This window comes from Amphimedon queenslandica, unplaced genomic scaffold (genome assembly GCF_000090795.2).
Source record: "Amphimedon queenslandica unplaced genomic scaffold, v1.1 AMPQUscaffold_13019, whole genome shotgun sequence".
NCBI lineage: Eukaryota > Metazoa > Porifera > Demospongiae > Haplosclerida > Niphatidae > Amphimedon > Amphimedon queenslandica.
The window spans coordinates 8,331-34,478 of record NW_003546745.1 but is presented as its reverse complement, the minus strand read 5'-3'; the positions used below and the strand labels follow the sequence as shown (position 1 = coordinate 34,478).

At 36.0% G+C, this 26,148-nt stretch overlaps 3 protein-coding genes across 3 annotated transcripts in view; 2 read left to right on the top strand and 1 right to left on the bottom strand.

Moving 5' to 3' along the window:
• Positions 1 to 12,334, top strand: part of LOC109585718 (uncharacterized) — a 12,733-nt gene extending 399 nt beyond the window's left edge. Inside the window, exons 3-18 of the mRNA XM_020001846.1 lie at positions 577 to 648; positions 1,083 to 1,140; positions 1,388 to 1,534; positions 2,076 to 2,157; positions 3,287 to 3,392; positions 3,567 to 4,578; positions 5,466 to 5,636; positions 6,326 to 6,445; positions 6,655 to 6,762; positions 6,821 to 6,880; positions 7,094 to 7,187; positions 8,440 to 8,552; positions 9,554 to 9,761; positions 10,061 to 10,089; positions 10,776 to 10,895; positions 11,540 to 12,334. Of these exons, the coding sequence (XP_019857405.1) occupies positions 1,090 to 1,140; positions 1,388 to 1,534; positions 2,076 to 2,157; positions 3,287 to 3,392; positions 3,567 to 4,578; positions 5,466 to 5,636; positions 6,326 to 6,445; positions 6,655 to 6,762; positions 6,821 to 6,880; positions 7,094 to 7,187; positions 8,440 to 8,552; positions 9,554 to 9,761; positions 10,061 to 10,089; positions 10,776 to 10,895; positions 11,540 to 12,004 (2,886 nt within the window). The 5' untranslated portion in view covers positions 577 to 648; positions 1,083 to 1,089 and the 3' untranslated portion in view covers positions 12,005 to 12,334. The remainder of the gene's footprint in view (positions 1 to 576; positions 649 to 1,082; positions 1,141 to 1,387; positions 1,535 to 2,075; positions 2,158 to 3,286; positions 3,393 to 3,566; positions 4,579 to 5,465; positions 5,637 to 6,325; positions 6,446 to 6,654; positions 6,763 to 6,820; positions 6,881 to 7,093; positions 7,188 to 8,439; positions 8,553 to 9,553; positions 9,762 to 10,060; positions 10,090 to 10,775; positions 10,896 to 11,539) is intronic.
• Positions 12,335 to 12,561: 227 nt separating this feature from the next.
• LOC100632934 (regulator of G-protein signaling rgs-2-like) lies at positions 12,562 to 15,680 on the top strand. Its single transcript, XM_003389622.3, has 4 exons — positions 12,562 to 13,173; positions 13,261 to 13,322; positions 13,400 to 13,563; positions 15,336 to 15,680. The coding sequence occupies exons 1-4, from the start codon at positions 12,764 to 12,766 to the stop codon at positions 15,495 to 15,497; spliced, it is 798 nt and encodes a 265-aa protein (XP_003389670.1). The 5' UTR covers positions 12,562 to 12,763; the 3' UTR covers positions 15,498 to 15,680.
• A 149-nt stretch (positions 15,681 to 15,829) lies between these two features.
• Positions 15,830 to 25,944, bottom strand: LOC105314283 (GTPase-activating protein and VPS9 domain-containing protein 1-like). Its single transcript, XM_020001849.1, has 10 exons — positions 25,789 to 25,944; positions 23,400 to 23,622; positions 22,607 to 22,899; positions 20,951 to 22,101; positions 20,571 to 20,705; positions 18,907 to 19,097; positions 17,794 to 17,911; positions 16,864 to 16,936; positions 16,540 to 16,605; positions 15,830 to 16,261 (listed from the first exon to the last, which is right to left on the bottom strand). Exons 1-10 carry the CDS (start codon positions 25,798 to 25,800, stop codon positions 15,986 to 15,988), a joined length of 2,538 nt encoding a protein of 845 aa, XP_019857408.1. The 5' UTR covers positions 25,801 to 25,944; the 3' UTR covers positions 15,830 to 15,985.
• Positions 25,945 to 26,148: the final 204 nt, after the last annotated feature.

Genomic DNA, 26,148 nt, shown 5'->3' with positions numbered 1-26,148 from the left:
CACTTTCATAATATCAATCTTGTCAATATTCAATTTCCCTTTATCTCCATAGTGGAAGTGAGTGTAGGGAAAAGTTGTAAACTCAAGTCACGGTGTGGCTTAGTTTTTCATTCCATTCGAATGAAAAATAACTCATTTTATAATAAGACGGTCACAGTAGACTGGCTCTATCAATAGAGACATGCGTAAATATACCAACTCATCTATAATTATAGGACCCATACCAACTTACAAGCGCCAAGCACACATGCACGCAGCAAACATACATGTACACATGTTTAGCAGCTGTGATACTGTATTATTGAATTTGATACAAATACTTATCCTTTAGCGGCATTAATCGTTTCTCTTTTTCCTTATTTGAGAAGAAAACAATGAAACTCGAATATTGACCACTTTCCCACAAGAAGTGTGTGCGTGAGTTTAATGTTACCATATTAATATCATAAGCACACACACACACACACACACACACACACACGCACACACACGCACACACACACACACACGCACACACACACACACACACACAAATCCTTATCCCTACACATTGCAATCCATGCATGCTCATTATAGCATATTAAAGGATCATGATGATCTTGATAAGAGGCTCCACATATCAGTATGGAACAGAGACAGGACATCAAGGTACATGTACATGTACAATATACGTGCATACTTTGTTACATGAACTAGTATAATCAAAATGTTGTCAGATATTGTTTTACATTATTTGTATTCTTAATTCGTACACCCCCACACAAATTTAATGCAAACACACCCACACGCTCGTTATAAATTACATAATGCAATTTTTGTGCATGTACATGTATGCATTCACAGCACATGTACATATACATCCATATACATGTATATGTACATGTACATATACATGTACATGTATTGTAATATATGATATACATGTATTTTCTCACTCAGACACATTTATATTATGTGTACACTGTATATTGTATGTGTAGTGTCATTATTATGTATTATTATGTAATACTTACTAGTATTATTTATTTAATTATAATGACTGGCATATTTCACACAATGTTCTATTCTTGTCTTTGTTGTAGGAATGAAATGATTGGATGTATGTCTTTCTTAGTCGGTGACTTAATTGGCCCAAATAAAGTTAGACTAATGAGAGATATTCCATTAATGTTGCTCTTCATTTTTCTCACCCTCCTCTACCTCTACATCTCCCCCCTCTCTCTCTCTCTCTTTCTCTTTCTTTCTCCCTCTCTCTCTCCCTCTCCCTCTCTCTCTCCCTCTCCCTCTCCCTCTCTCTCTCCCTCTCCCTCTCCCTCCCTCTCTCTCTCTCCCCCCCTCTCTTTTTTTAATTTTCTCACTTCTCCTTCTCTCTCTCTCCTCCCCTTAGCAAGTCAATGGTTGGTATCAGTTGTTGGATGAAGGTAGAGGTTTTGCTGAGAATGTTCCAGTTCCTCATAGTCTAGTCTCAATGGGCTCTCAGTCCAGTCTCTCCAGTACAGTATCAGCTCCTCCTTCAGTCACCAAATGCTATGCTGTAAGAAATATCAATAAATAAACTACCATATAGAAAGAAATTTTGGAAGGAATTAAATTTGGTGAATTTGGCATTTTGATAGCCATTTGCCAAATAGAGTCTGCTATTTTAAAGCCATTATATGCATGCTCAATGGCACCTGGCCCCAAATTCACCAAATTAAAATTCACCAATCACAAAAATTCAGCAACTTGCCAAATTTGGTCCCTCCAAAATTTCCCACTATACGTTACTAATAAAAGAGTTTGAGCCAATTCCAGGATAGTAGGACTTATGAAATTCAAATACTAGATGTAATATACATTGCACATGTACTTATCATCATAAATGATTCTTTTCAATTTTTACAAATACACTTTCATGTACATGTACATGTACTTGTACATGTGATTATTACTACTCTGAAATCAAAACATTTTTACCAGTAATTATCACAACCATTCACTGTGTGTGATCCTTCAAGTATTTATTATTATTACTATTATTTTTTTAATTACATACATGTATGTGTACTGACAATAATAATTATTATTATCATCAGGTCATGTTGATACGAGGTCCTAAAGGTTATGGTTTCAAAGTGACTCCAAGCACACCTGTGTACATCAATGAAGTAACACAAGGTAACAATTGCTACATGTACAGGTACATACATGTACATATATATGTACATGTACATGTACATATACATGTATATATGATACTCTTATTGTTCGTACATGTACATGTACAAAACTAGTAATAGTATCTATGGAGAGATTAGTAGAATTGAAACCTGATATTTCAAGATAGTATTTTTAGTTCAAAGCTATAGATCTGTGACATACTGTAGGTAGAAAACTAATTCTTCCTGAGAAATAACAAATTGTTATGATGTAATGGTAGGGAAATGTATAATTTTACCTGATACATGTACATGTACATGTAGTACATCCTACATGTGCAGGAAAGCCACGTAATTTTGAGATGGAGTAAATTAAAAAATTGGCATACATCACATATTACATGCATGAATTATTATAGTTAATGTTTAAACAGTGACAGTTCTCAGTACAGGAAATTATCATTGCATCTCTCCTCTAACAATTAAATCAGACTCAATTAAAAGCTTATTAAAGATGCAGGATATACTATGAATGCTATTATAATGGACACAGTATGTAAACTAGAACAGAAATTATAGTAAATATGATTGAGCTACAATGAGTCAGTAATGTACAACTACAACATTGCAATGGAGTAGAGTGTAGTATGCTACATGTATCATTGTACATGTACTTAATGTACTTATTTCTGTTTTTATCTGACATGTATTATGCTATGTTACCAGTGTATTATAAATTAGAGTGTAGTATACTACAGGCTATTTAATGCTGTGATTATTTTTGTGCTATCAACTTGAACTAGTACTTTATTTGTTTTAGTCTGACATGTATTGTACTGTGTTAGTTTGTTAAAAAGTATTGGAGGAGTAGAGTATAGTATAGTACAGGTCACTAAATGCTTATTTCTGTGTCATCAACTTATCAGTAATACATATATGATTATTTTTGTACTACTAACTTACAAAATGTTCATTAAATTAATTATGCTACATCAAGAGTGGATCCACTCTTGGCTACATGTACATGTACTTCACCATGTTCAAGCATGTACGGGTGTATGTAATTATAAATTATTACATGTATGAGTACATCTTATACAGCATGTGCATGTACATTAAATGTATTTAATTGCTTTTCATTGTTAAAGGTATGCCAGCTCACGAGTCTGAGCTCCAGGTAGGTGATCTGATAGTGGAGATTGATGGTACTGATGTGACCAAATCCAATGGGGACATGGTAGCTAACATGATAAAGTAAGAAGAGCTAAATCATGCCTCGTTGTAAATTTTGTGTTGTTTTCTCTTATTTTTCTGCTTTCTGAAAATTTTAATATACATGTACATGGACATAAAATGTGTCTTTCTCTACCCTTTTTGTTTTTTCTTTTTTCTTTCAACTGTGTTTCCTCTCTCTTTCTCTTTTTTTAGGAAGAAGCGTGAATCAATACATCTATTGCTCCAGCGTACCACATGCTCAATGTCCCCCACTCAACAGCTTCACTTCAGCCTCCCTCTCTCCTCCTCTCAGCCTTATCTCGCTCACACTTACACCGAAGCACTCCAGTCTCCTTCTACCTCCTCTAATGATGGATCTAATGGTCACCGCTCACTCATGTATGTCCCAAGGCCGATATTCTCATCGCAGAAAGTACTAGTCCCGACTCTTGGGTTTCAAGAGAAGAGACGGTCATCAACTGGAGGACTAACGCAGCCGATCGAAACCATGTATTACGATTCGGAGCAAGTTCATCCACACCCACCGCAGTGGGGCCGGGCCTCCTCGCGGGATAAAGTAACGCTTTCTCGGGACTGGTTACTACCTGAAGTACCCGAGGAAACCTCTCAATCCTCAGTTGGGGGGGTAGGGGGAGGAGGGGGAGGGGAGGGAGGGAGAGAGGGAGAGAGGGTTCCAGCTCAGGTTTTGTCTACAAGACGTTTGAGTCAGCAAGATGACCAAAACGGGGGGCTACTACACTCTCGTCACTCTCTCTCTCAGCCTAGCTTTGAGACTCGCTCGCTCTCGCCCATTAAACTTTATAAAGGAGACCCTAATGGGACAGGAGGGGCCGGAGGTGGTGGGCGTAAATTCTCTAATAACAGCTCCCTGGGGTCTCCCTCAGAGGAAGAGTTAGAAGGTGGACTGTACGGCCTAGCAATGCAATCCTACGCTTCTTCTAGACTCATCCCAGGCTCCGTTCCTCCGCCTAGCGGGCTTCGGAGCGCAAAGTTCTCAAGTACATCCGTGACGTCAAACGATTCGGCTTATATCACAGAGACTGACATATTGTCCCATCACTCCAGTTGTGATATTAGGGATAAGAGCCTAGCAATGGACACGGCCCAGCAGCACATCTACCCGGCCTCCACAGGCCCTGGAGGAGCTGCTACCAATGGAATGGGTAGCAGTGGGTCTTACAGTGACATAGCTGTGGAGTGGGATGTGAGTTGATCTTGAGTTATGATAATTTAATAATAATTATTATTTCTAATGTCCATTGTGTGTGTGTTGTGTTGTGTTGGTTCACATATTTTGCATTTCCTCTTATTGTGTGTGTCTATGTCATTCCCCCACACTAATTCCGCTAGCTCTTTTCCTCCTGTTGCTTCTCCCACTTGCTCCCCCTCTTCCTCCCTACATACATATACATGTATCGGCCATTCTCCTACATGTAGCTCCTACATGTAGAGTTCTCCTACATTGTATATGCAACTTCTCTCCTACATGTAACTGCAGTCTCCTACATATAGAGTTCTCCTACATGTACCGGCCGTTCTCCCACAAGTAACTATGTCTCCTACATGTAGTGTTCTCCTCCATTATTATCGGCCGTTCTCCTACATGTAGCCGCGGTCTCCTACATGTAGCCGCGGTCTCCTACATGTATATCTTCTACATGTATGTTGTACATGTAACTTCTTTCCTACATGTATCGGCCATTCTCCTACATGTACATGTACATGTAACTACTCTCGTACTTCTCTCCCCTTATAAAAATAACAAAAAATGATAATTTTAAAATAATTATTATTCCTTAATTATTGGTGCGATAATTTGATCATAAATTATTATTATTATTTTAAAAATATTATTAAAAATAATCAATAACATGCATATTATTATAAATTGCATGCGTAATGATTCTCTTACATGAACTGTTATCTCCTTCTGTAACACATGTACATGCACATATTTTTTTTGTTTACATGTACATGTACATGCAATGCATGTATATTTTTTACATGCATGTACATGTACATGCATGTATATTACATGTACATGCATGTATATTTTTTCATATACATTCATGTCTTTTCTTTCTCTTTTAGTGTTTAAGTAAACTTGAGCAGAAGCGGCAGAGAGCCATCAATAGTTTGATCAAATGTGAGAAAGAGTTTTGTGATGAACTAATGAAAGGAATCAAGCTTTACTTGACTCCACTCTCCTCTGGAGTTCTCTCAGAGAACAGTCACAGAACAATCTTCATGAACATAGAGCGGGTGAGTGTAACTTCACTTTACCTTAAGCCTACTATTATTTGCGTCTACTAATTTTAGCGAAATCAACAAAAGTCATGTTTAGCGTTACTAATTTTAGCGTTTTTAACCAAATTAACTATAAAAAATAACCATTATAATTATTTTGGCGTCTATTTAATTTAGCGGTTTAAAGCTCTCTCGCTAATATAGCTAAATTTAGTAGACGCTAAAAATAGTAGGCTTAAGGTACATGTACATGTATTTCATTTCTACTGTCAAAAGTATAGCTGCTCTTGCTTGGCTTTGTGGCCCAAAATTTCTGCTATAGTAATTAAGCAAAAAATAAATCCTTAATTTTTTTACAATTAAGCCACAGTGCAGTTGCAAAAATTAATCCCACAAAATAAATAGCTTTGTTAGCTATTTGCAAAAGTATTGAGTCACCGAAATTTCCCTAGTTACATGTAATTCCTCGGAAGTTGTACATGAGCCATGTCTTTCTTCTTCTTTGTTCTCTCTCTTACTCATTACTCCTCTTCATTTTAAAATCCTTTTCCACTTGTTCCTCACATTTGTCATTTGTTGTTTTTTCCCTCTCCCCCCCCCCTCTCTCTCTCCATTCCTCCACTATATGTACATGTACATCTACATACTCTACACTTTTCCCTTTCATCCTCTCTCTTTCTTTTTCCTCTCCATTGATTCTGTAGATGTGTGATCTTTCCAAGTATTTTCTAAGTAATATCTCAGCGAGGTGTGTGCAGTGGTCTGGAGCCATGCCATCTGTTCCTTTTTATGTTGAGAATTTTGCTGATATTTATTGTGGAAAGGTACAGCTAGTAAACCATCTAAAACAATGCTAATTTCATTAATTGTAATTACAATGTACATTTTTTCCCTCTTTGCATTCTTTTGTTATCTCCTACTCTCTCTCCCTTTTTTATATATATTTTCTCTCTCCTTCTCTCTCTCCCCCTCCCCCCCCTCCCTCTCTCTTTCTCTCTCCCTCCCCCTCTCTCTCCCCCCTCTTTCTCTCCAGTTGGATTTGTTCAAGCAAATATTCAGTGGCTACTTAAGAAATTCTGAAAACTCAAGAAAAGAAATAGCAGTTGCTTTCACAATACCGGAATTCAAAAGAATCGTTCAGGTACTGACTGTCTCTTATTGATACACCCACTCACATAATGAAATATTTTTAAAAATAGGATCCGGTGATAGGAGACTCTCTACCTTCAATTTATTCATTCGTAGAAGCTGGAACTGAAGTATTTAATATAATAATAATATAATAATAATAATAATAATAATAATTCCTCCTTATAATAATAATGATAAATAATAATAATAGTCCAATCAATTATGCATGTACATGTACATGTAGCTTTATATTTTATTTTTCATAAATACTTTTACATGCATGTACATGTATATATGCATTTATGAAAGTTTCTTAACCTTTTTATTCTCTTATTGTGTAGTATCTACCAAAGATGAGTAGACTGCTGGTCAACATAAGCTATGTGACTCCATTACACTCTGAGGATCATCAGTATTTAGTCCACATCATATCATGTAAGAGAAATCAATGCACTATTATGATATACACAGTACATTATTATACTAATATTAATAATCAGGGTTTCCCACCACATGAAAAGTAGAGGATTCTCCATATTTTTATAATTTTTCTGATACATACTTGTATACTTGTAATTGTAATTGCATTATGTAGAAAATTTGAGCTGATTTCGATCAAATTTGAAATTTTTTGAATTTTTCAAGATAATCAAAATTGAGCTGAACATCCTGTACTATAGTACATGGTCTCAGACCAAATTCTGCCAAAATTGAAAAGGAGAGAAATATTTATTTTTATAATTTTTTCTGATGCATTTACATGTTTTTATGCTGTGTAGAAAGTTTGAGCTGATTCCAATCAAAATTAATTTTTTATGAATTTTTATCGTTGCTCCAAAATTGGGCAAAAGTCCCTGTACTATAGTACACTGTCTCGGGCCAAATTTTGCCAAAAATGGAAAGTAGAGAATTCCTCATTTTTATAATTTTTTCTGATGCATTTACATGTTTTTATATTGTGTAGAAAGTTTGAGTTGATTCCAATTAAAATTATTTTTTTACGAATTTTTAAAGTTGCTCCAAAATCGGGTAAAAGTCCCTGTACTATAGTACATGGTCTCAGGCCAAATTTTGCCAAAATTGAAAAGAAGAGAAATATTCATTTTAATAATTTTTCCTGATGCATTATACATCTTCTTATGCTGTGTAGAAAGTTTGAGCTGATTCCTATCAAGATTAATTTTTTTACAAATTTTAAAAGTTGCTCCAAAATTGGACAAAAGTCCCTGTACTATAGTACATGGTCTCAGACCAAATTTTGCCAAAATTGAAAAGAAAAGAAATATTCATTTTAATAATTTTTCCTGATGCATATACATGTTCTAATGCTGTATAGAAAGTTTGAGCTGATTTTTATTAAGATTAATTTTTTTACAAATTTTAAAAGTTTCTCCAAAATATTTTGCTAAAATTGAAAGAGTAAAATTTTTTCCATTTTCATTTTTTTCCTGGTACATATACATGTTTTGATGCTATGTAGAAAGTTTGAGCTGATTCAGATTAAAGTTAAATTTTTTGTGAATTTTTAAATTTGCTCAAAATTAATGCCATACCTTCTTGTGGAAAACTATATAATCATAATAATGATAATGAAAATTAATTATACTGTTATAATATTACTATATAATGATAATAATAATAATAATACATGTACATATTTAGTATGCTAATATTATTCTCATTGTAGCTTTATTGAATATACTCCCTCCAAGTTGCAGTGACTTGTGCCAGAACTGGATGAGTGAGATAAGGACGATGGAGAAACTCAAGTCAACAATAAGTTTTGGGAATGAAATAGAAGTAAGTGATACCGTATAGCGGGAAATTTTAGAGGGAGTTAAATTTGGCAAATTGCTAAATTTTGGTAATTGGTGATTTTCAATTTGGTGAATTTGTGGCCACATGCCATTGAGCATGCATTATAATGGCTCAAAATGGAGGATTTTATTTTGGCAAATGGCTATTGAAACACCAAATTCGCCAAATTTAATTTCCTCTAAAATTTCCCACTATATGGTATGCCAATTAATGTACATTTACATGTATGTACTAGATATTTGATTAATAAAAGTAAAAATAATTAATAAATGAAATTTTCCCAATTTACTATGTTAAGCTGTGTTTACAAGTTATAATGTATTGCAGTGTGAATTCATCTCTATAGACTATTATCATAATAGTTAAAATTTATAGTTTTAAATTTTAAATCTATGCTATTTATAGTTGCTGTATATAGTTACAGCCATTAGTAGTTTCCTTTGCTTCCCCTTGGATTTTTAATTTGGTTTACTTGATTATCATTAATGAATTTAGCTCCATGCCTCCTCCCACATGCCGGACTTTTACTTGATTTTGGAGCAACTTTAAAAATTTGTAAAAAATTAAATTTTGATCGGAATCTGCTCGAACTTCCTACACAGCATAAGAACATGTATATGCATCAGAAAAATTATTAAAATTGAGAAATCTCTCCTTTTTAATTTTGGCACAATTTGACTCGAGACTGTGTATATAGTCCAGGGACTTTTACCCAATTTTGGAGCAACTTTAAAAATTTGTAAAAAATTTAATTTTTATTGGAATCAGCTTAAACTTTCTACACAATATAAGAACATGTATACATATCAAACAATAAAATAAAAACAGAGAATTCTCCCCTAATCATTTTTTATGAAAAAACCATATACAGAATATTTTTGTCAAAATTTTTAGCAACTATTAAAATTCATAAAAATCCAAATTTGACAAATTCTATTCCAATTACTATTGCAAAAGTACTTTACTGTTGCTTATTTCTGTAGTCTTTTGATCTTCTTTCTCCGCCCGGGCGTGTATTACTCCACGAAGACGAGATCCAAATTTTTTGGAAGAAAAAGAAGAAGAAAGCATTTCTACTTCTTTTCTCCGACTTACTCCTGGTCACTAAGAAAAGTGGACGGGGTCTGTCTGTATTGGAACCTCCTCTTGCATTGCAAGATCTGACAGTCAATGATATCAACTGTGGACAAGGTGAGAGAGAGAGGGAGAGGGAGAGGGAGAGAGGGAGAGGGAGAGAGAGGGACAGGGGGAGGAAGAGGGAGAGAGAGGGAGAGATAGAGAAGGGGCGAAAAAGAGAGCATAACGAAAGGAAAAAGGAAAAGAGAGGAGGAGAGGGAGGGAGGGTAGAAAGTAACATAAAAGATAGAAGTACATTTAGATGTACATGTACATGTCTAAATGTCCAATGACAGTGACATGCATAGATTATTAGATATTTTACACTTTTAAAACTAATCACTTTATTTATGATTCTATTTTTAATTCTATAGAGGAGTTTCAAGTTGTTTCATCGGATGGTGTAAGTTACTAAGAGAATGAGATTAGGAGAGAGAGAGAAAGGCTAAATGGAGGAGGAGGAGGAGATGTGAAAGAGGAAAGAAATAGAAGAATAGATGGTGTACATTATAGATGTACATGCACATGTATAAGTACAATTATCTGTGCAATTATTACAATTATTTGTTCATGTACAAATGTACTCTGTACTTAAGTTTTGAATTATCTCATCAACACTCATTCAAGCATGACGTTGCAACAAGATCAGCTAATGTGATAGGGAAAGTGTTTAGTGGTGCGAAGCGAAGGCCTCTGCTAGGCGCTCCTATGTAAACCTCTTGTTTACCTTCCAACACTTCGGCATAGCCAGCGTCAGCTGTAGACCACCTCTTCGCACTATTTTGATTTGTGTTTCGTTAATCGTTATCTTAAGTGTAGATTGAAGTACAGGTGACGGTACCCACTTCGGACATTGTTTGGACATAACAGCTTGTAGATACTCTATGTATGCACTATAAGATATTTTCCCACCTTCCTCCTTCTCTCTCCTCTTGGGCTAATGAGTTGGGGATTGTAATACATACATGTACTTATGATACTTAAATATATATCTCTCTCCCTCCCTCTCTCTCTCCCTCCCTCTCTCTCCCTTTCTCCTCCTCCCCCCCTCTCTCTCTCTCCCTCTCCCTCCCTCTCTCTCTCTCTCAGTCTTACTCCAGGCTCCTAAGGGCCAGTTCCCTCCAAACTAAGAACCAGTGGATGCAGAAGCTGAGGGAGAGGGTTGGGGGAAGTATACGAGTCAATTCAAAGCCGACAGGAAACCCAAAGGTAGATCACCTTTAAGAAGGAGCTGACCACATTACACATGCACCATATGTATCTTCAATATTCAGCATCAATCATAATAATGATAATAATGATAATAATAATGACTTTTATTATACATAATAATAATTAGAAAATTTTCTCTCTCATAAACTTCCTCACTCATCTCTCTCTCTCTAATATATGTATAATCTCTTTCTGTGTAAAATGTATGCATAAAATGTTATTTATTGATAATTATTATTATTTTAATGCTATCAAGGCAGTGATTAGTGTTCATGGAGCAATAGTGTTGTGTAGTTTATCAGAGAGTGTACATAAACACTATAGGAAACAATACAATAACATTAGCACTACACAATACTATTGTATGATATTACTGAGTATTAATGATATTATAAATATATTATAGTTTAGTATAACAGTGATTATGATACGCCAACCCCCTCCTTTCCTAATAGTCATTAAAATCATAAAATGCATGACCAGTTTGTGATATACAAACAACTGGTGTAGGAGTGCCCTTCATAGGAGGGGAGTGGAATGCCTTCCCCGCATGCTCCTAAAACAAATAAAGTTGTAGTCCAACCCAACCCTGGGGAGGAGTGCTTTTGTGCATAGTTGAAATTCTTTTCATTTTTTTGTAGGCCAAGGACACGATAAGACAAAGGGAACTAAAGAATGAGCTATTTAACGAGAGGAGGAGCCCTTTTAGGGTGCTACCCTCTTCAAGACAATCTGAGGACTCACCTATAAGAACACTCAACTCAAATATGTCTGTGACAACAGGACGGCCTGTTCAGTCTCCGCTAGCCGGGAGTCTTTTCGATGTCCTCCCGTCGAAATTTGTCGCTAAAACCGAAAAGAAAGAGGTACCAAGTACCCAAGAGAGGACTACAAAACCTGTCAAGCTGGGACGGAAAGAGAGTATGTCGCCAAAGGGAAGGAGATCGAGGTTTGCTTTTGGGCGGAGATGGTCTACTGACTCATACAATTTATCTCAAGAAGTGACCAGTGACAGAGAGAGAGCTGTTGAGAAGAAGAAGATGAGGAGGAGGGGGGAATCACTAAGTCAGCCGGTAGCAATAGACAGCATATCTTTTATTGGGTAAGTACATGTACATTATATATGTACATGATTCGTGTACATGTACATGCATAATGGATAATGTCGAAATATTTTATTTTGATTTGATAATGCTATACAATTTGGTGTAGCATACTTTGGAGGAATTACTGTCATTTTTGAAAATTGGGGTCAATCCTATAGTTAAAATATGACATTATGACATCCCTGGAAATAAGGATGGGTACAGAGGTCATAATATGTACATGTACATGGACATGGACACAATCATGTACAGCTGTATAATCAGTATGTACTGTATTAGTATTGAGTGCATGTTATGTACATTGTATGCTGTATTATAGTCCTATGCTTATTTACAGTATTCTCAATGTTGTTTCTAAGCTTTGTCTAGTTTCAAATTTAAAATCATCATTTTTATCGAGTCTAGATTATTATTAGAAATATTAAACGGTCTGCTGCTTAAATTTTGATAAACTCCACACCTTACTCATCGAGTGATAATCGCGCCATTGTTCCGGTATTTGATCAGCAATTTGTCATTCGACAGCTATTTTACAATCACAATTACCATAGCATTACTATTTCTCAGCTTGTGTGACTCTTGTAGGTGTAGAAGGTGAAAATACCTAACTAAGAATAACTAGAGTTAGTCTAGAGAGGAGAAAGAGAGAGGTAGGCTTAGAGGTTAGGAGAAGAAGAAACTTGTATAAGCAAAGTCTAAGTGTTGGATTTATTCTTGTCAGTTATTTTTGTGGAAGCCCTACTCGTCCCGCGCTTTATTATGCTCAAGTCTTCGGCGGGAGGTGGCGGATCGGGGAGGCGAGACTCCTCCTCGTCCAGTTCTCCATTAAAGAAGAAGAAAAAGGGTAGGAGCCACAGTTTCAGTGGATTGGGCTTATTCGGTATCAGTGGAAGTCGAGGAGACGCGTCTGCTTTAGAGCCAAGCGTCCCGAAAGTATCCCCGCGTCGCTATTTGACACCCTCATCTCCAGTCGCCACTCGCTCTAGCCTCATCACTCCAGCCTCCACTAGCTCTAGCACTGGGGTTTTACCACTCTATGGGACAATGGCTGCCTCGCCTGTAGAAGATGCTCAAAAGAGATTCCCTTTTTTGCCTAGGTTAACCAACAGGGGTGAGGCAGGGTCTTCTCGTGCCAAGAAGAAGAGTAAAGAAGAGCTATCATTATCCAAGTAAACATCCTTATCTCATTTTTATTGACCATTCATCTTTCTTTGAAGCAATGATCATCTCTTGCTAACTCCTTTTCTCTTCCTTAGGGTCTCAAAAGCCAAGGTTCAGCAGTGGGGAGCCTCCTTTGACAATCTACTCAGTGATCCAAGTAATGATAAGATAGTCACAATAATACCTTGAAAATCAATTATTTTATGCACACACAACTGAACCACACACTAATAGTTGGTATCCAGCTTTTTGAGAGATTCCTCCAAAAGGAATGTAGCGATGAGAACATCCTCTTCTGGAAGGACTGTCAGAAATTCAAGTTCGCTCCAAAGGAAAAGCTCCAGAGCGAAGCAGAGAGGATATTTGCTGAATACATAGCTCATAATGCACCTAACCTGGTATGTCAGAGAAAGGATGAACGTGCATGTGTGTGTATATTTCTTGGGAAAGAGTTAAAGTTTGTAGAAGGTTAAAGTTTGTAGAAGGGGTGAGGTATGAAGGATGTGCTTAAGTGTGTAGTTATGGTGCCTGAAACCATTTCAATTTCATCTTTCTAAGTGTTCAGTTTTCTTACTTTTGTCTTACATCATGTGTTCTATTATCCTGATATGCCAGTACTTCCTTTTCAACCTGTCTGTCTGTCTCTCCCCCTCTTTCAAATATTCCTTTCCTAGCAGCTATAGCATAGTAATGAATGTAAGTGTCCATTACTCGCACGATTCAATCATTTTAAGAATTGTGCACTCCAAGTCAGGAGTACTACAAAAATGCCATAACTTTTACGTATCCCATCATTCATTCACGTATGTCTAGGTGTTACATTTACATAATAAGATCCATAATGTCGCCTTTTGATCTTCGTGCTAATCGATAGTCCCAATTATCACTATTTCGGGTCAATTTTTTTTCTCTGTTTATTACACTTGTATACCATAAACTTCAAAGCTTCTTCAGTGTTGACTGATTCATTCTGTGAAATACAATTAGGGTCTTTATTATGAGTGCAATATTCATGTACATGTACATCTACCGTTGAAAATAGAATTTTAGTTGTATTTTTTACACATTGGTCAATAGGAATGTATTTTGATTGTAAAATAATGATTTAATTTTCTACCAAATTGTCTTGCTTTTATTATGTCTGTCCAGCTGTGTTAATGATTTAATAAAGTCTAATGTTCATGTTTATTAATGTCTGAGTGACAGAGGAAAGGGCCAGGGTTTGTTTTCTGTAGAGGGTAAACACGGCCTTTGGCTGTGAATGGTCAAAAGATAATACAAAACACCTGATCATATGTTCTGACATCATCTTACTTATACTCTGTTAGTATATCACTCTTTGTTTTTATGTAATTTATACCGGAATAGATACACTTAAAGTCAAAGGAATTTTAGTACATTTATAATAATTTCTGCTCTTTTTAATCGGATATTATTTTCATGTACACGTACATTGCGCTTACATGTACTTACATGCACGTGAATTAATTATTATTGTATTATTAGGTGTACAGTATTTATTAATGCACCCTCTTATCATCATCTTGTGTTTGGACTGTATCAAACTTCTCATTGAAACATTATCCAACATTATCATTACATTATTTTGACACCAGCTGTTTTCTATTTTATTTTCCTGATCCCCTTCCTTCCTTAATACGTCATACTTTGTAACAGAGTGCTATAGTTTCCTTACAAGGTGTAACTGACTGTTGGTTAAAAGAATTGGTTTTTATTGTACTAATGTTTACAGCCACTCTTCACAACTGCTATAATGTTGTTTGCCTGAGGCTTATGTAGCAGGGGCTAGATCAACAAAGCATCACTGTAGCTTTTATTCCCAAATTTCTGCCTTTCCCTCTCCCTCTCTTAATAATGAATTTTTGCTTATGAAATACTTGAACTGTTGTCATTAGCACTTATCATTTATGGTAGTTTATAGACAGTATACTTCCCTCTTAAGGGGAATCAATGTTATTGATATTATGTCATTCTCCCTCTTTCCCTTTACATTTATTACACACTTTCTCTCTCCCTATCTCTCCCTCCTCTCTCTCTCTCCCCTCCCCTCTCTCTCTCCCTCCCTCCCTCCCCCTCTCTCTCTCCCTCCCTCTCTCTTCCCCCCTCTCTCTCCATCCCTCCCTCCCCCTCTCTCTTTCTCTCCACACAGGTTAACATAGATCATACAGTTAGAGATGAGATAGTGTCCAACATGTCCTCAGTCACTGAAGCTACATTTGACCGAGCCTGTCACACTATTTACATTCTCATGCAAAGGGATAGCTATAGTAGATTTGTCAAATTGCCGGAATTCAAAGCTGCACTACTGTGACATGACAACACTTATTCCCTCCCCTCCCCTCCTCTTTCTCTTTGTCTCTCTCTTTCTCTCTTACACAGGTTTTACCTCCTCCACTTAACCATTTTCTCGTATACTCAGATTTCCAGCCATAATAAATTTGACTTCAGAATCCATTATAACATTAATGTGCCCATTGGTGGCTTTCAACACTCATTAATTATAATAATTATAATGATAACAATAATAATTTAATAATGATCAATAATTATTATTAATTTTATGTATAATAGCTATTATTATTATTATTATTATTATTATTATTATTGCATGTATATTATGTTTAATGATAATAATAATTTTAATTATTTTTGTGACGAATAAAATCCAGCAGAAATAATTCCGAATAATAATATAACAATAATAATGAAAGGTGTCATACTGCCGAAGGCTGTGGTTTAAAATTTAAGCAGTTTTAGGTATATAATAATAATTATGTAATTAAAAATAAAAAAATTTATTTATTGTTGAGTGAATTCTGGAGTTCTTAAAAACCCGATGGCACTGCAGAACTGGGTCCACCAGTAAGCAGTCTCTCCGCTCAACGAGTCCTCGTAGAAAACCTTAATGTATTGCTCTGTGGATAGGAGGCTGGTAGGATTAGCTTTTATTAGTATGTACACAAGAACAGGGAAAGTGTCATCAGCCCCTGGAGGGTCACCACACCGAGCCAACTGGAGCAGCCGAATGAGGAGCTTACAGGCTTTGGTAATACAATGGAGCTTAGCATGAGGAGACTGGGGAGGGAGAGAGAGAGAGAGAGAGAGAGAGAGAGAGAGAGAGAGAGAGAGTGGGAGAGAGAGAGAGGGAGGGAGGGAGGGAGGGAGGGAGAAAGGGAGGAAGGGGGAGAGAGAGAGAGAAATGAGAGGAAAGGTGAGAGTGAAAGGAAGAGAAGGAGAAAGAGGGAGAGACAGAGATGAGAGATGGGGAGAGAGGGAGGGGAGAGAGAGAGAATTCGTATCAGATTACATGTACATGTACATACAACAATTATATTCTTTTAACTATCAATTACTTTATATATTGACATATTCAATAGAATATCTTGTACTGGCTGCCATGGACAAGAAGAATAGTACACCTACATGCAACAAAATAATAAGATGAGAAATTCCTATAATACAAATGTACACGTCCAACTTTTACATGTTTGTGTGTACATGTACATGTAGTAAGCTACATACATGTAAATTGTAGTCGTAAACGTACATACTACTACCTAAAAACATGTGTTTATATACCATCTCTATACCATATGCCCTTAGCCTATAGCAATAATTATTAGTTCCCTGATTCTACGATCTGAATTGACACTCCTTTACAAGATACATGTACTTACGGAGGGTATCTTCAATAAACGATGCTGAGGTGTAATCGTCTCTGATATCGACTCAATGTGCTTATAAAATACTCTGAAAGAGAGAGAGATAGAGGGAGGGAGGGAGAGAGAGAGGGAGGGAGAGAGGGAGGGAGAGAGAGGGAAGGAGGGAGAGAGAGAGGGAGGGAGAGAGAGAGAGGGAGGGAGGGAGAGAGAGGGAGGGAGGGAGGGAGGGAGGGAGAGAGAGCGAGGGAGGGAGGAAGGGAGAGAGAGAGAGGGAGAAGGATGGAGAGGGAGAGAGAAAGAGAGAGAGAGAGAAAGAGAAAGAGGAAATAAAAAAGAAGTGAAACATTGCTGATCTTTCCTTCCTTTAACAGAGGCACTTTCCTTCCTCTGCATTCTGAACTCAATTAATCATTCAATCACTCAATAATAATCATTAATTATTGAATAAACGTGACTAATATACAACAATGCAACAAGAACAACAACAATAACAACAACATTGGAAACATTCATGTAAATGTATGTACAGTAGGAAACATGACAGGAACCATATTTGGCATTTTGTTAAAAATTTACAATTAGTGGTGGCAATTTACAGTATATGAATTAATTATATTATGTTAAAAATTCTTTATAAAACCAGCATAAGTTCACACTAACAGTAACCCATTTACTAGCTACTCATTATGATGTACTACTGTATACCGTATAGTGGGAAATTTTGGAGGGAGTTAAATTTGGCGAATCGCTAAATTTTAGTGATTGGCAAAATTTAATTTGGCAAATTAGTGGCCACATGCCATTGAGCATGCGTATAAAGGCTCAAAATGGCGGATTTTATTATGGCTATTAAAAATGCCAAATTCGCCAAATTTAATTCCCTCCGAAATTTCCCACTATACAGAACAGCAATTAAATATACATGTACATATGTGCTGTACTTACTCATCTCTCTGTTTATCAGACTCCCCGTTAGGATGGAAGATGTACTTGAATAAGTGAGTGAATATATGGTCATCGCACATCCTGTGAACCAGATCCAACTCATCCCCATCAGACAAAACTATACGTACACAAGACAATAAATGAGGATATTGAAATGGTTAGAGGTTAATGGGGCAAGCATTTGATTTGTTAGGTTGTCACGTTCAGCTCTAATTGATTTATGAAATTAATGAATCATGTATCAACAAAACTTAATAATCTCCACATAAGACTCTGTGTGTGCATGTACATTAAAAGGGTATTAAAGTGGTGTTGGCCCACTAAAATGAAACTCTAAAATATTATTATCATTTAGCATAATTCACACTACCATTTCACAGTCATTCATTAAGTAGATGTTTCAGTAATTGGTGACCATTAGTTAAACGGATTTATGCGCATGTACATGTATGTACATGTACATGTATGTACATGTACATGCGCATAAATAATAAGACAATACAGTGGAATACACTGGACGTATTATGCATGTACATGTACATGTACACGTGCATACATGTACATGTAACGTAAATAACATAAGTACATTGTACAGTGTATATTGCATAATATTACGTAGTGGCACATTCCACTTATTACAAACACAAATAAAAATTAGTCCCAAATACTTTATTCATTACTCTACATAACTCCCACACACTACAAAAACATTACAAATTTAGTACAAAGACTATAGTTTACAATATGAGGCTAGGTCAGTTTACCGTCAATTTTTAATCAAAAGCGTGGGCGATTTGACCTTTTGATGCATGCTTTCTGCTAGAATAGAACCAGATTCTATTCTAGCATCAACGTAACATCAGGACTAGGGTAATATTGTAAACCAGCCTTAATACTATTATAGCCAGAAAGTTTCATGGCAAAAAACTTTTGTGGTTTGGTGGCTCCCAGGCTATTCGTGGTTTTTATTTCCATGAATCATCAGTGAAACACCCCCGCCTCTCATTAACCTGCAAATATTTCGTGGTTTTTAATTTCATGGTGTCATTCCAAACCATAAAAACCACGAAAGTTTCTGGCCACGAAACTTTCCAGCTATATGGTATTGATTACCTGTCCAATTCACGTCTCTCTCTAGTGATATCTTGAATGCTTCCCTGAGGTCTTGTACTAGAGCACATTTCTCATCTGAGGTGCTGCAGTTTTCCAAGTCTTTTTTCACTTGTCCTAATTTGGCTGATCTCTCCTCACAGAACGTCGACATTGAGAAATTAAGAAATGACTCCAACTGCAACTGTCTAGTCCTAAACAATGATAATAATAATAATAATAAATTAAACTACCACAATAGTGCTTTATTTTGGCAGCAGTTTATTTTTTGGTGATTTTGCTGTAAAATTGTAATTGGCGGTTTTTAATTTGGCAATTCTTGTGTACACGTGCATTACTGAGCATGCACATTAATGATTGGAGATTTTAATATTGGCGATTTCGTTTTCAAACTGCCAGTCGCCAAAATTAAACTCCGTCAAATTAAAGTGCTATATGATATGTACATAGATGTACATGTAAAATACATAAATATAAATAATAATAATAATAATAATAAAGATTAAACTACCATATAGCACTTTATTTGGCAACAATTTATTTTGGCAATTTGTTATAAAATTATAACTTGCAGTTTTTAATTTCGCAATTTTTGGGTACACGTGCATTAATGATTGGCGATTTTAATAATGGCAATTCTGTTTTCAAACTGCCAATCGCCAAAATAAAACTCCGTCAAATTAAAGTGCTACGTGATATGTACATAAATGTACATGTAAAATACATACACCTCCAAAGCTTATTAGTGATACATTCCTTTACTTGTGTCATGTTACAAGTGTCAATAGCTCAATAATTGGGTGAGACTATCAGGCGATAAGCAGGTATAATCAAGTGATAACAAGTGTGTATGAATTATTGAAGGTGTAACAATGACTGCTCTCTCTCTCCCTCCCTCTCACATAACTTTTATTCTTATATACTGTCAATGACATGTTTGTAATGTTAATTCTGATTTTATAAGGCTATAATGCTGGCTTGCCCACAAATTGGCTCAGACAACATCTCCATTTTCATTCATTTCCCAATTTGTTACATGTACATGCATGCACAAACATGTACATGTATACCACCAAAATACATGTACATGTACAAACATGTATTGTCAGTACATTAAACACAATTTCCTTTTTTGAAAATTGCCCTGTACTATAGCCCATGCTTTTTTCCAAAAAATGGCTAAAAAATGACCCCCAATTTTTATTACATTTTCTGATACATATTAATGTCCTTATGCTGTGTAGAAAATTTGAGCTGATTCCGAGCTCAATTTTTCAAGTTATAGCCATTTTAAAAAACATGCCAATTTCTGAAAATTACCCTGTACTATAGCCCATGCTTTTTTTTCCAAAAAATGGCTAAGAAATGACCCCCAATTTTTATTACATTTTCTGATACATATTGATGTACTTATGCTGCATAGAAAGTTTGAGCTGATTCCAAGCTCAATTTTTCAAGTTATGGCTATTTAAAAAATATGCCAATTTCTGAAAATTACCCTTAAATGTACATGTACCAATAAATACAATGAACCACATATTGTAATTTGTACATGTAGTTCATACTCTCTCACTCTTTATTCCTCCCTCCCTCCCTCCCTCCCTCCCTCCCTCTCTCTCTCTTCTCTCTCTCTCTTATATTTTCACTCTCTCTTCTCTTCCCTTTACCTGTCAATCACAGTCTGTACTGAGTTAACTTGTAGTGAAGCGTCATAGCACTGCTGCTGCAGTGACATTAGATACTTCAGATACTCCAAATGAGCCTCGTGATTCTCTCTTACTCCTTGCAACAGGACCAGAACACTGTTAGGAAAAGGAAAAAATAATAAAAATTGCAATAATTATCATTAAAGGCAGTAGATGTGAAATAAAATTTATTAATGCACTACACTGTACAAGTGAGCCTCTTTAGTTTTAAGTGTAGTTTATTGACAAGCTGCAAAAATACATAGGTACAACACAGTGTTTTTAATTTTTTTAACACAATTACGATATATTTGAGCATACATGTACATGTACATGCATGTACACGTATACATGTAACTCACCAGGTGTTATCCAGGTACTCCAGTTGACCAATGACCTCATCCAGTACGCCGGTCTCCGAATAGTCGTCTCTCCATAGTACCGAGTGTCTAACAACCTTCAATATCTGGAGGAGTTCCTCTTTACACCTTCCTCTCTCGTCCACCTCTCTCTCCTCCTCTTCAAGCCCACGAGTATCAAACTCGGGTAGGTGAATCTGCTGCAGCAGTATCGTTAGCTTGTACTTGAGCTGCTGGTAAAGGGTCGACGGTATGAAATCCTCGACAGTCTTTGGTATGTGATCGTGCAAGATGTGATTGACTGGTTGATCGGGCGTGGTTGGGGCAGGTGGGGCAGGCTGTGACGCTCTCTTCTCTTTGCTGATCTTGACGTATTTATCCGTTATGTGTTTGGTTCTCTGGGTATAAGAGCCCTGACGTACCCTGGGCGGAGACTCAAGCTCCAGCCCCAACTCGTCTCGTCTCTTCTTTCTAGATATCTTCTTCCCTAGCCACGACTTGAGGCCTTTTTTAACTGGAGGGGTAATTGCTGTTGGTACTGATGGAACTGATGCAGAGAGTGATGGGCCTTGGTCTAATTCAATGTTAATAAACGGCTCACAGCTCTTCGCAAAGTTAAATTTAAGGTCGTCGTCTCCATCAGTCTTCTGAACATTTGTTTCCTCATCGTCTTCAGTAGTGATGCTACCATTGTAAGTCTCGGGGCTCCAGGATCTCACACTCCTCTTGTCTTCGGCCACGCCCTCTTCCGAGCTCCACCTACCACCACCATCTCTGTCCAAATGCTCCCGAGAAGATTCTTCCATGAACTTCATGTCATCTTCGTGATCTTGTAACTGTTCCTTCTCGTCTTTCTTGACAAAAATTTCATTTTCAATATATGCTTCCTTTTCTATAAAACTTTCCTTTTCCACAAGCTCCTCGTTTTTAGTTACTGTCGGTAATAAACAAGTAGAAGACACTTTCTCATCCTCTTCTTCCTCCTCCTCTCTGTTCCTTGATCCTACTGACACTGAGAGCTTTAGTTTCTCTTCCGTTGAGTTAGTTAGAGTCTTGAGGCTAGTGGGGGATTGAGGGATGGGAGGAGGAGTGGCCATTAATGAGAGGGAGGGGTCAACAGGGACTGCCCCAAGGGAGGATCGCTCACGAATAAACTAAAATAGACACAAAGTAAACATAAATTATTAAAGACATTTAATGCATCAACTACTACATGTTAATGATGTTACAGGTCCTGCTGAATTGCATCATAAAAATGAGAACTTTCTTATATGAGAATTTAATAAAATTAATATTACCTTTAATTGGCCCAATCTCACAAACTACACGCATGTACAACTTGTAGAGCATTACATTTAGCCCTTGCTCCTTTTTTACACTGTTCCTTTTTTTACACTGTACTGTTCCTCATTTACTGTACATGTACATGTGCATGTACTCTACATCGTTTTTATGCATTAATTTCATGTATACATGTACATGTACATGCATGCACAACTTTTACAGAATTATATTTAGCCCTTTTTTCTTTTTACACACATGTATATGTACCATGTACATGTATTTCTCCTCCTCTTCTCTCTCTCCCCCCTCCTCTCTCTCTGTCTTTCACTCTCTGTCTTTCACTCTCTGTCTCTCTCTCCCTCCTCTCTCTCTCACCTCTTCCTCTGTCATCAGTTGTATATTCCAGCTAGCACGAGACGGGGAGTGTCCCTGGTTCCAAACAGACGCAATCAACACCTCCTGAGGCAGCATAGAGAATGGTGACTCCAGCCCCCCACTGCTGGGAGAGACCCTCGTGATATCAAGAGGATTAGAGCGAGACTGAGGGAGGGCACTAGAGCGAGACAGGTAATTCATGGTTTGGGATTTAGCGTCAACACTTGGTGGGCGTGCCCCTCCTCCCCAAACTGACTTTGATCTTTGCTTGTGCTTCAATCTTGGGCTCTTACCTGCAGAAGATAATGTAATGGTACATGCATGTACATGGTAACAATTTTCTAATTATACACAAGTACAAATGTACGTACATGTACACGTAGTTCAATGATGAGACAAGTTAGAAACTTGGTACAGTACTTGTACATGTATGTATCTCTGGCCACTTCTGTAAATTTATTTATTTATTTATTGAAATAAACAAAGATTGGCAAAAATAACGTTTTAACAGTTGTAATAACAATAGACATAAATAGAAATTACAAATATACGCTGTACATTCAAGGACCAGCAATTACAAATACAATACAATATTTACTGATACCTTAAGGCCTTCATACACGAGCCAAATTGGTGCTAGCAACATTTGTGGTTACTTTGATCTTGTAAGCAACATGTTGCCAAGAATAGAAAGATGCTCTATTTTTGGCAAAATGTTCCTTGGTTGCTAGGCTGCCTCGTGTATGAAGGCCTTTATGCTACACTGTACATGTAGAAAGTTTAATGTACCCACCTGGTGTAGTCTCTTCCTTTGATGGTGATAATGGTGGCACTACAGTGAGATTACCAGTACCACACATGTGAAGGTTATTGAGTGAGAAGCTGTACGGGTTTCTCTTGTCTTTTCTAATGATGGCATCAGGTATCACTGATATTGCTCTGCTGGCCTCTAACTGTCCTTCTGATACCTCAGTTAGTAACATGAAGGAGTTACAAGCATCATACACTGTCCCAACCTAAAATAATAATAATAACATAATTAATAATAATAATAATAATAATAATAATAATAATAGTAATAGTTTTTTTACATTTTTAATAACAATATTTTAATAAAGTTTTCTCTCAAATGCAAATTGAATAACGAAACAAACAAATAAATAAATAAATAATAATAATAATAATAATAATAATATTAATATCAACCATCTCTTTCAGAGGTTGTCTGTGACTTTATGGCGATCCAACGCTCAAATGTGGTTGGGTTGCACTTCCATCTTGCCTCCCCAAGTGGATGGCATATTGTTGTAACTATTAATTGTTATTGTTTTTGTTTTATTTTACATGTATTTTATTTTAGTTATAGCCTTCTGCTCTGTTTGTCTTTTGTGTCTCTTTTGTTTCCTTATGGGCTATCCTTTTATATCCATCCCATTGTGTTTTTCTTTATAATAGTAATAATAATAATAAATATGATGATAATAATAAATCAATTAATCAAAATAAACTTAATTCTAGTTTTATATTTGTCATTTTACAACTACAGTATAGCTGGTTTATTTTGCGACCTCAAAATTTCATTGTTTAATTAATTTTTTTTGGTTTACAAATAAATTTTGGAGCAAATTCAAAAATCATAAAAAATTCAATTTTGATCAAAATCAGCTCAAACTTTTTACACAAAATAAGACACGTACATGTACGTATATGCATCAAAAAAAATTTTTTTAATGAAGACTTCTCTACTTTTAATTTTTGGTAAAATTTGGCCCGAGACTGTGTACTATAGTACAAGTACATTTACCCAATTTTGGAGTAACTTTAAAAATTCGTAAAAAATTAATTTTGATTGGAATTAATCAACTCAAACTTTCTACACAATATAAAAACATGTAAATGCATCAGAAAAAAATTATAAAAATAAGAAATTCTCTACTCTTCATTTTTGGCAAAATTTGGCCGGAGACTGTGTACTATAGTACAGGGACTTTTACCCAATTTTGGAGCAACTTTAAAAATTCGTAAAAAATTAATTTTGATTGGAATTAGCTCAAACTTTCTACACAACATAAAAACATGTAAATGCGTCAGAAAAAAATATTAAAATGAGGCAATCTCTATTTTTAATTTCTAGCAAAATTTGGCCCGAGACCGTGTATAGTACAGGGACTTTTGCCCGATTTTAGAGCAATTTTAAAAATTTGTAAAAAAATTAATTTTGATTGGAATCAGCTCAAACTTTCTACACATTATAAAAACATGTAAATGCATCAAAAAAAAAATTATAAAAATGAGGAATTCTCTACTTTTCCTTTTTGGCAAAATTTGGCCCAAGACCATGTACTATAGTACAGGGACTTTTACCCGATTTTGGAGCAACTTTAAAAATTCGTAAAAAAATTAATTTTAATTGGAATCAACTCAAACTTTCTACACAATATAAAAACATGTAAATGCATAAGAAAAAATTATAAAAATGAGGAATTCTCTACTTTTCATTTTAAGCAAAATTTGGCCCGAGACCATGTACTATTATAGTACAGGGACTTTTACCCGATTTTGGAGTAACCTTAAAATTTATTTAAAAATCTAGTAGCAGCTAATTGGAATAGCCTCAAAATTTATACACAACATAAGAGCATGCATTTGTTATAATTATTATGAATGATAACACTTTCTGCCGACTGAAAGATGCATTGGCGCCATTCCATCTGCTCATGAAGCTATTACAGTCAAAACTAACCACCCACAACAATGCAGTACATGTAAATTTATGGCTATGGGTGACCTTTGATATTTTGACTACAAACAGTAACACTAAACTACAATATACACAATGTACATACATAGTAATTTATTTATCACCTTTACATAATACAGTGACCTATACAAACAAATACAGCTTTAAACCAAACTGTGCATGTATGAGGTGTATGGTTGTATAATGGTGATCAGGATGAAATTTATACGCATACACATACATGTACAACTGTCAACAATATTGATAGTAATCATTATTATTAATTGAGTATATTAATAATTTCAGTTTCCATAAGTGTATTGGATCGTTTTTATTACAGGGAAAACAAATGGGAAAAACATGACATGAACATGAATTGAACACGTCTCTCTAACCTTTTTCTTTTCCCCACTCTCTCTCTTTCTATACACACTATACTCACTATATTTTCCATTTGATTGTTTGAGAAGAGATAGCTGCTTTTGGAGAGTCCAGGAAGGACTGAGACAACTGGCGGGGTATCTGTATCCAGACCACCATCAATTGTATCAATAAGTGTATTGAATGGTATCTATAGAGAGAAAGGTGGAGACATTTGTACTGATGTACATGTACATAGAAAGTTGAAGACATGCAAAGAGAAGAAAGGGAAAGAAAAATAGTTGGACAGAGAAAGAGAGAGTGTAGGAGAGAGAGAGGGAGAGAGAGAGAGGGAGAGAGAGAGGAAGAGAGAGAGAGAGGGAGGGAGAGAGAAAGAGGGGAGGGAGAGAGAGAGAGGGAGAGGAAGAGAGAGAGAAGGGGG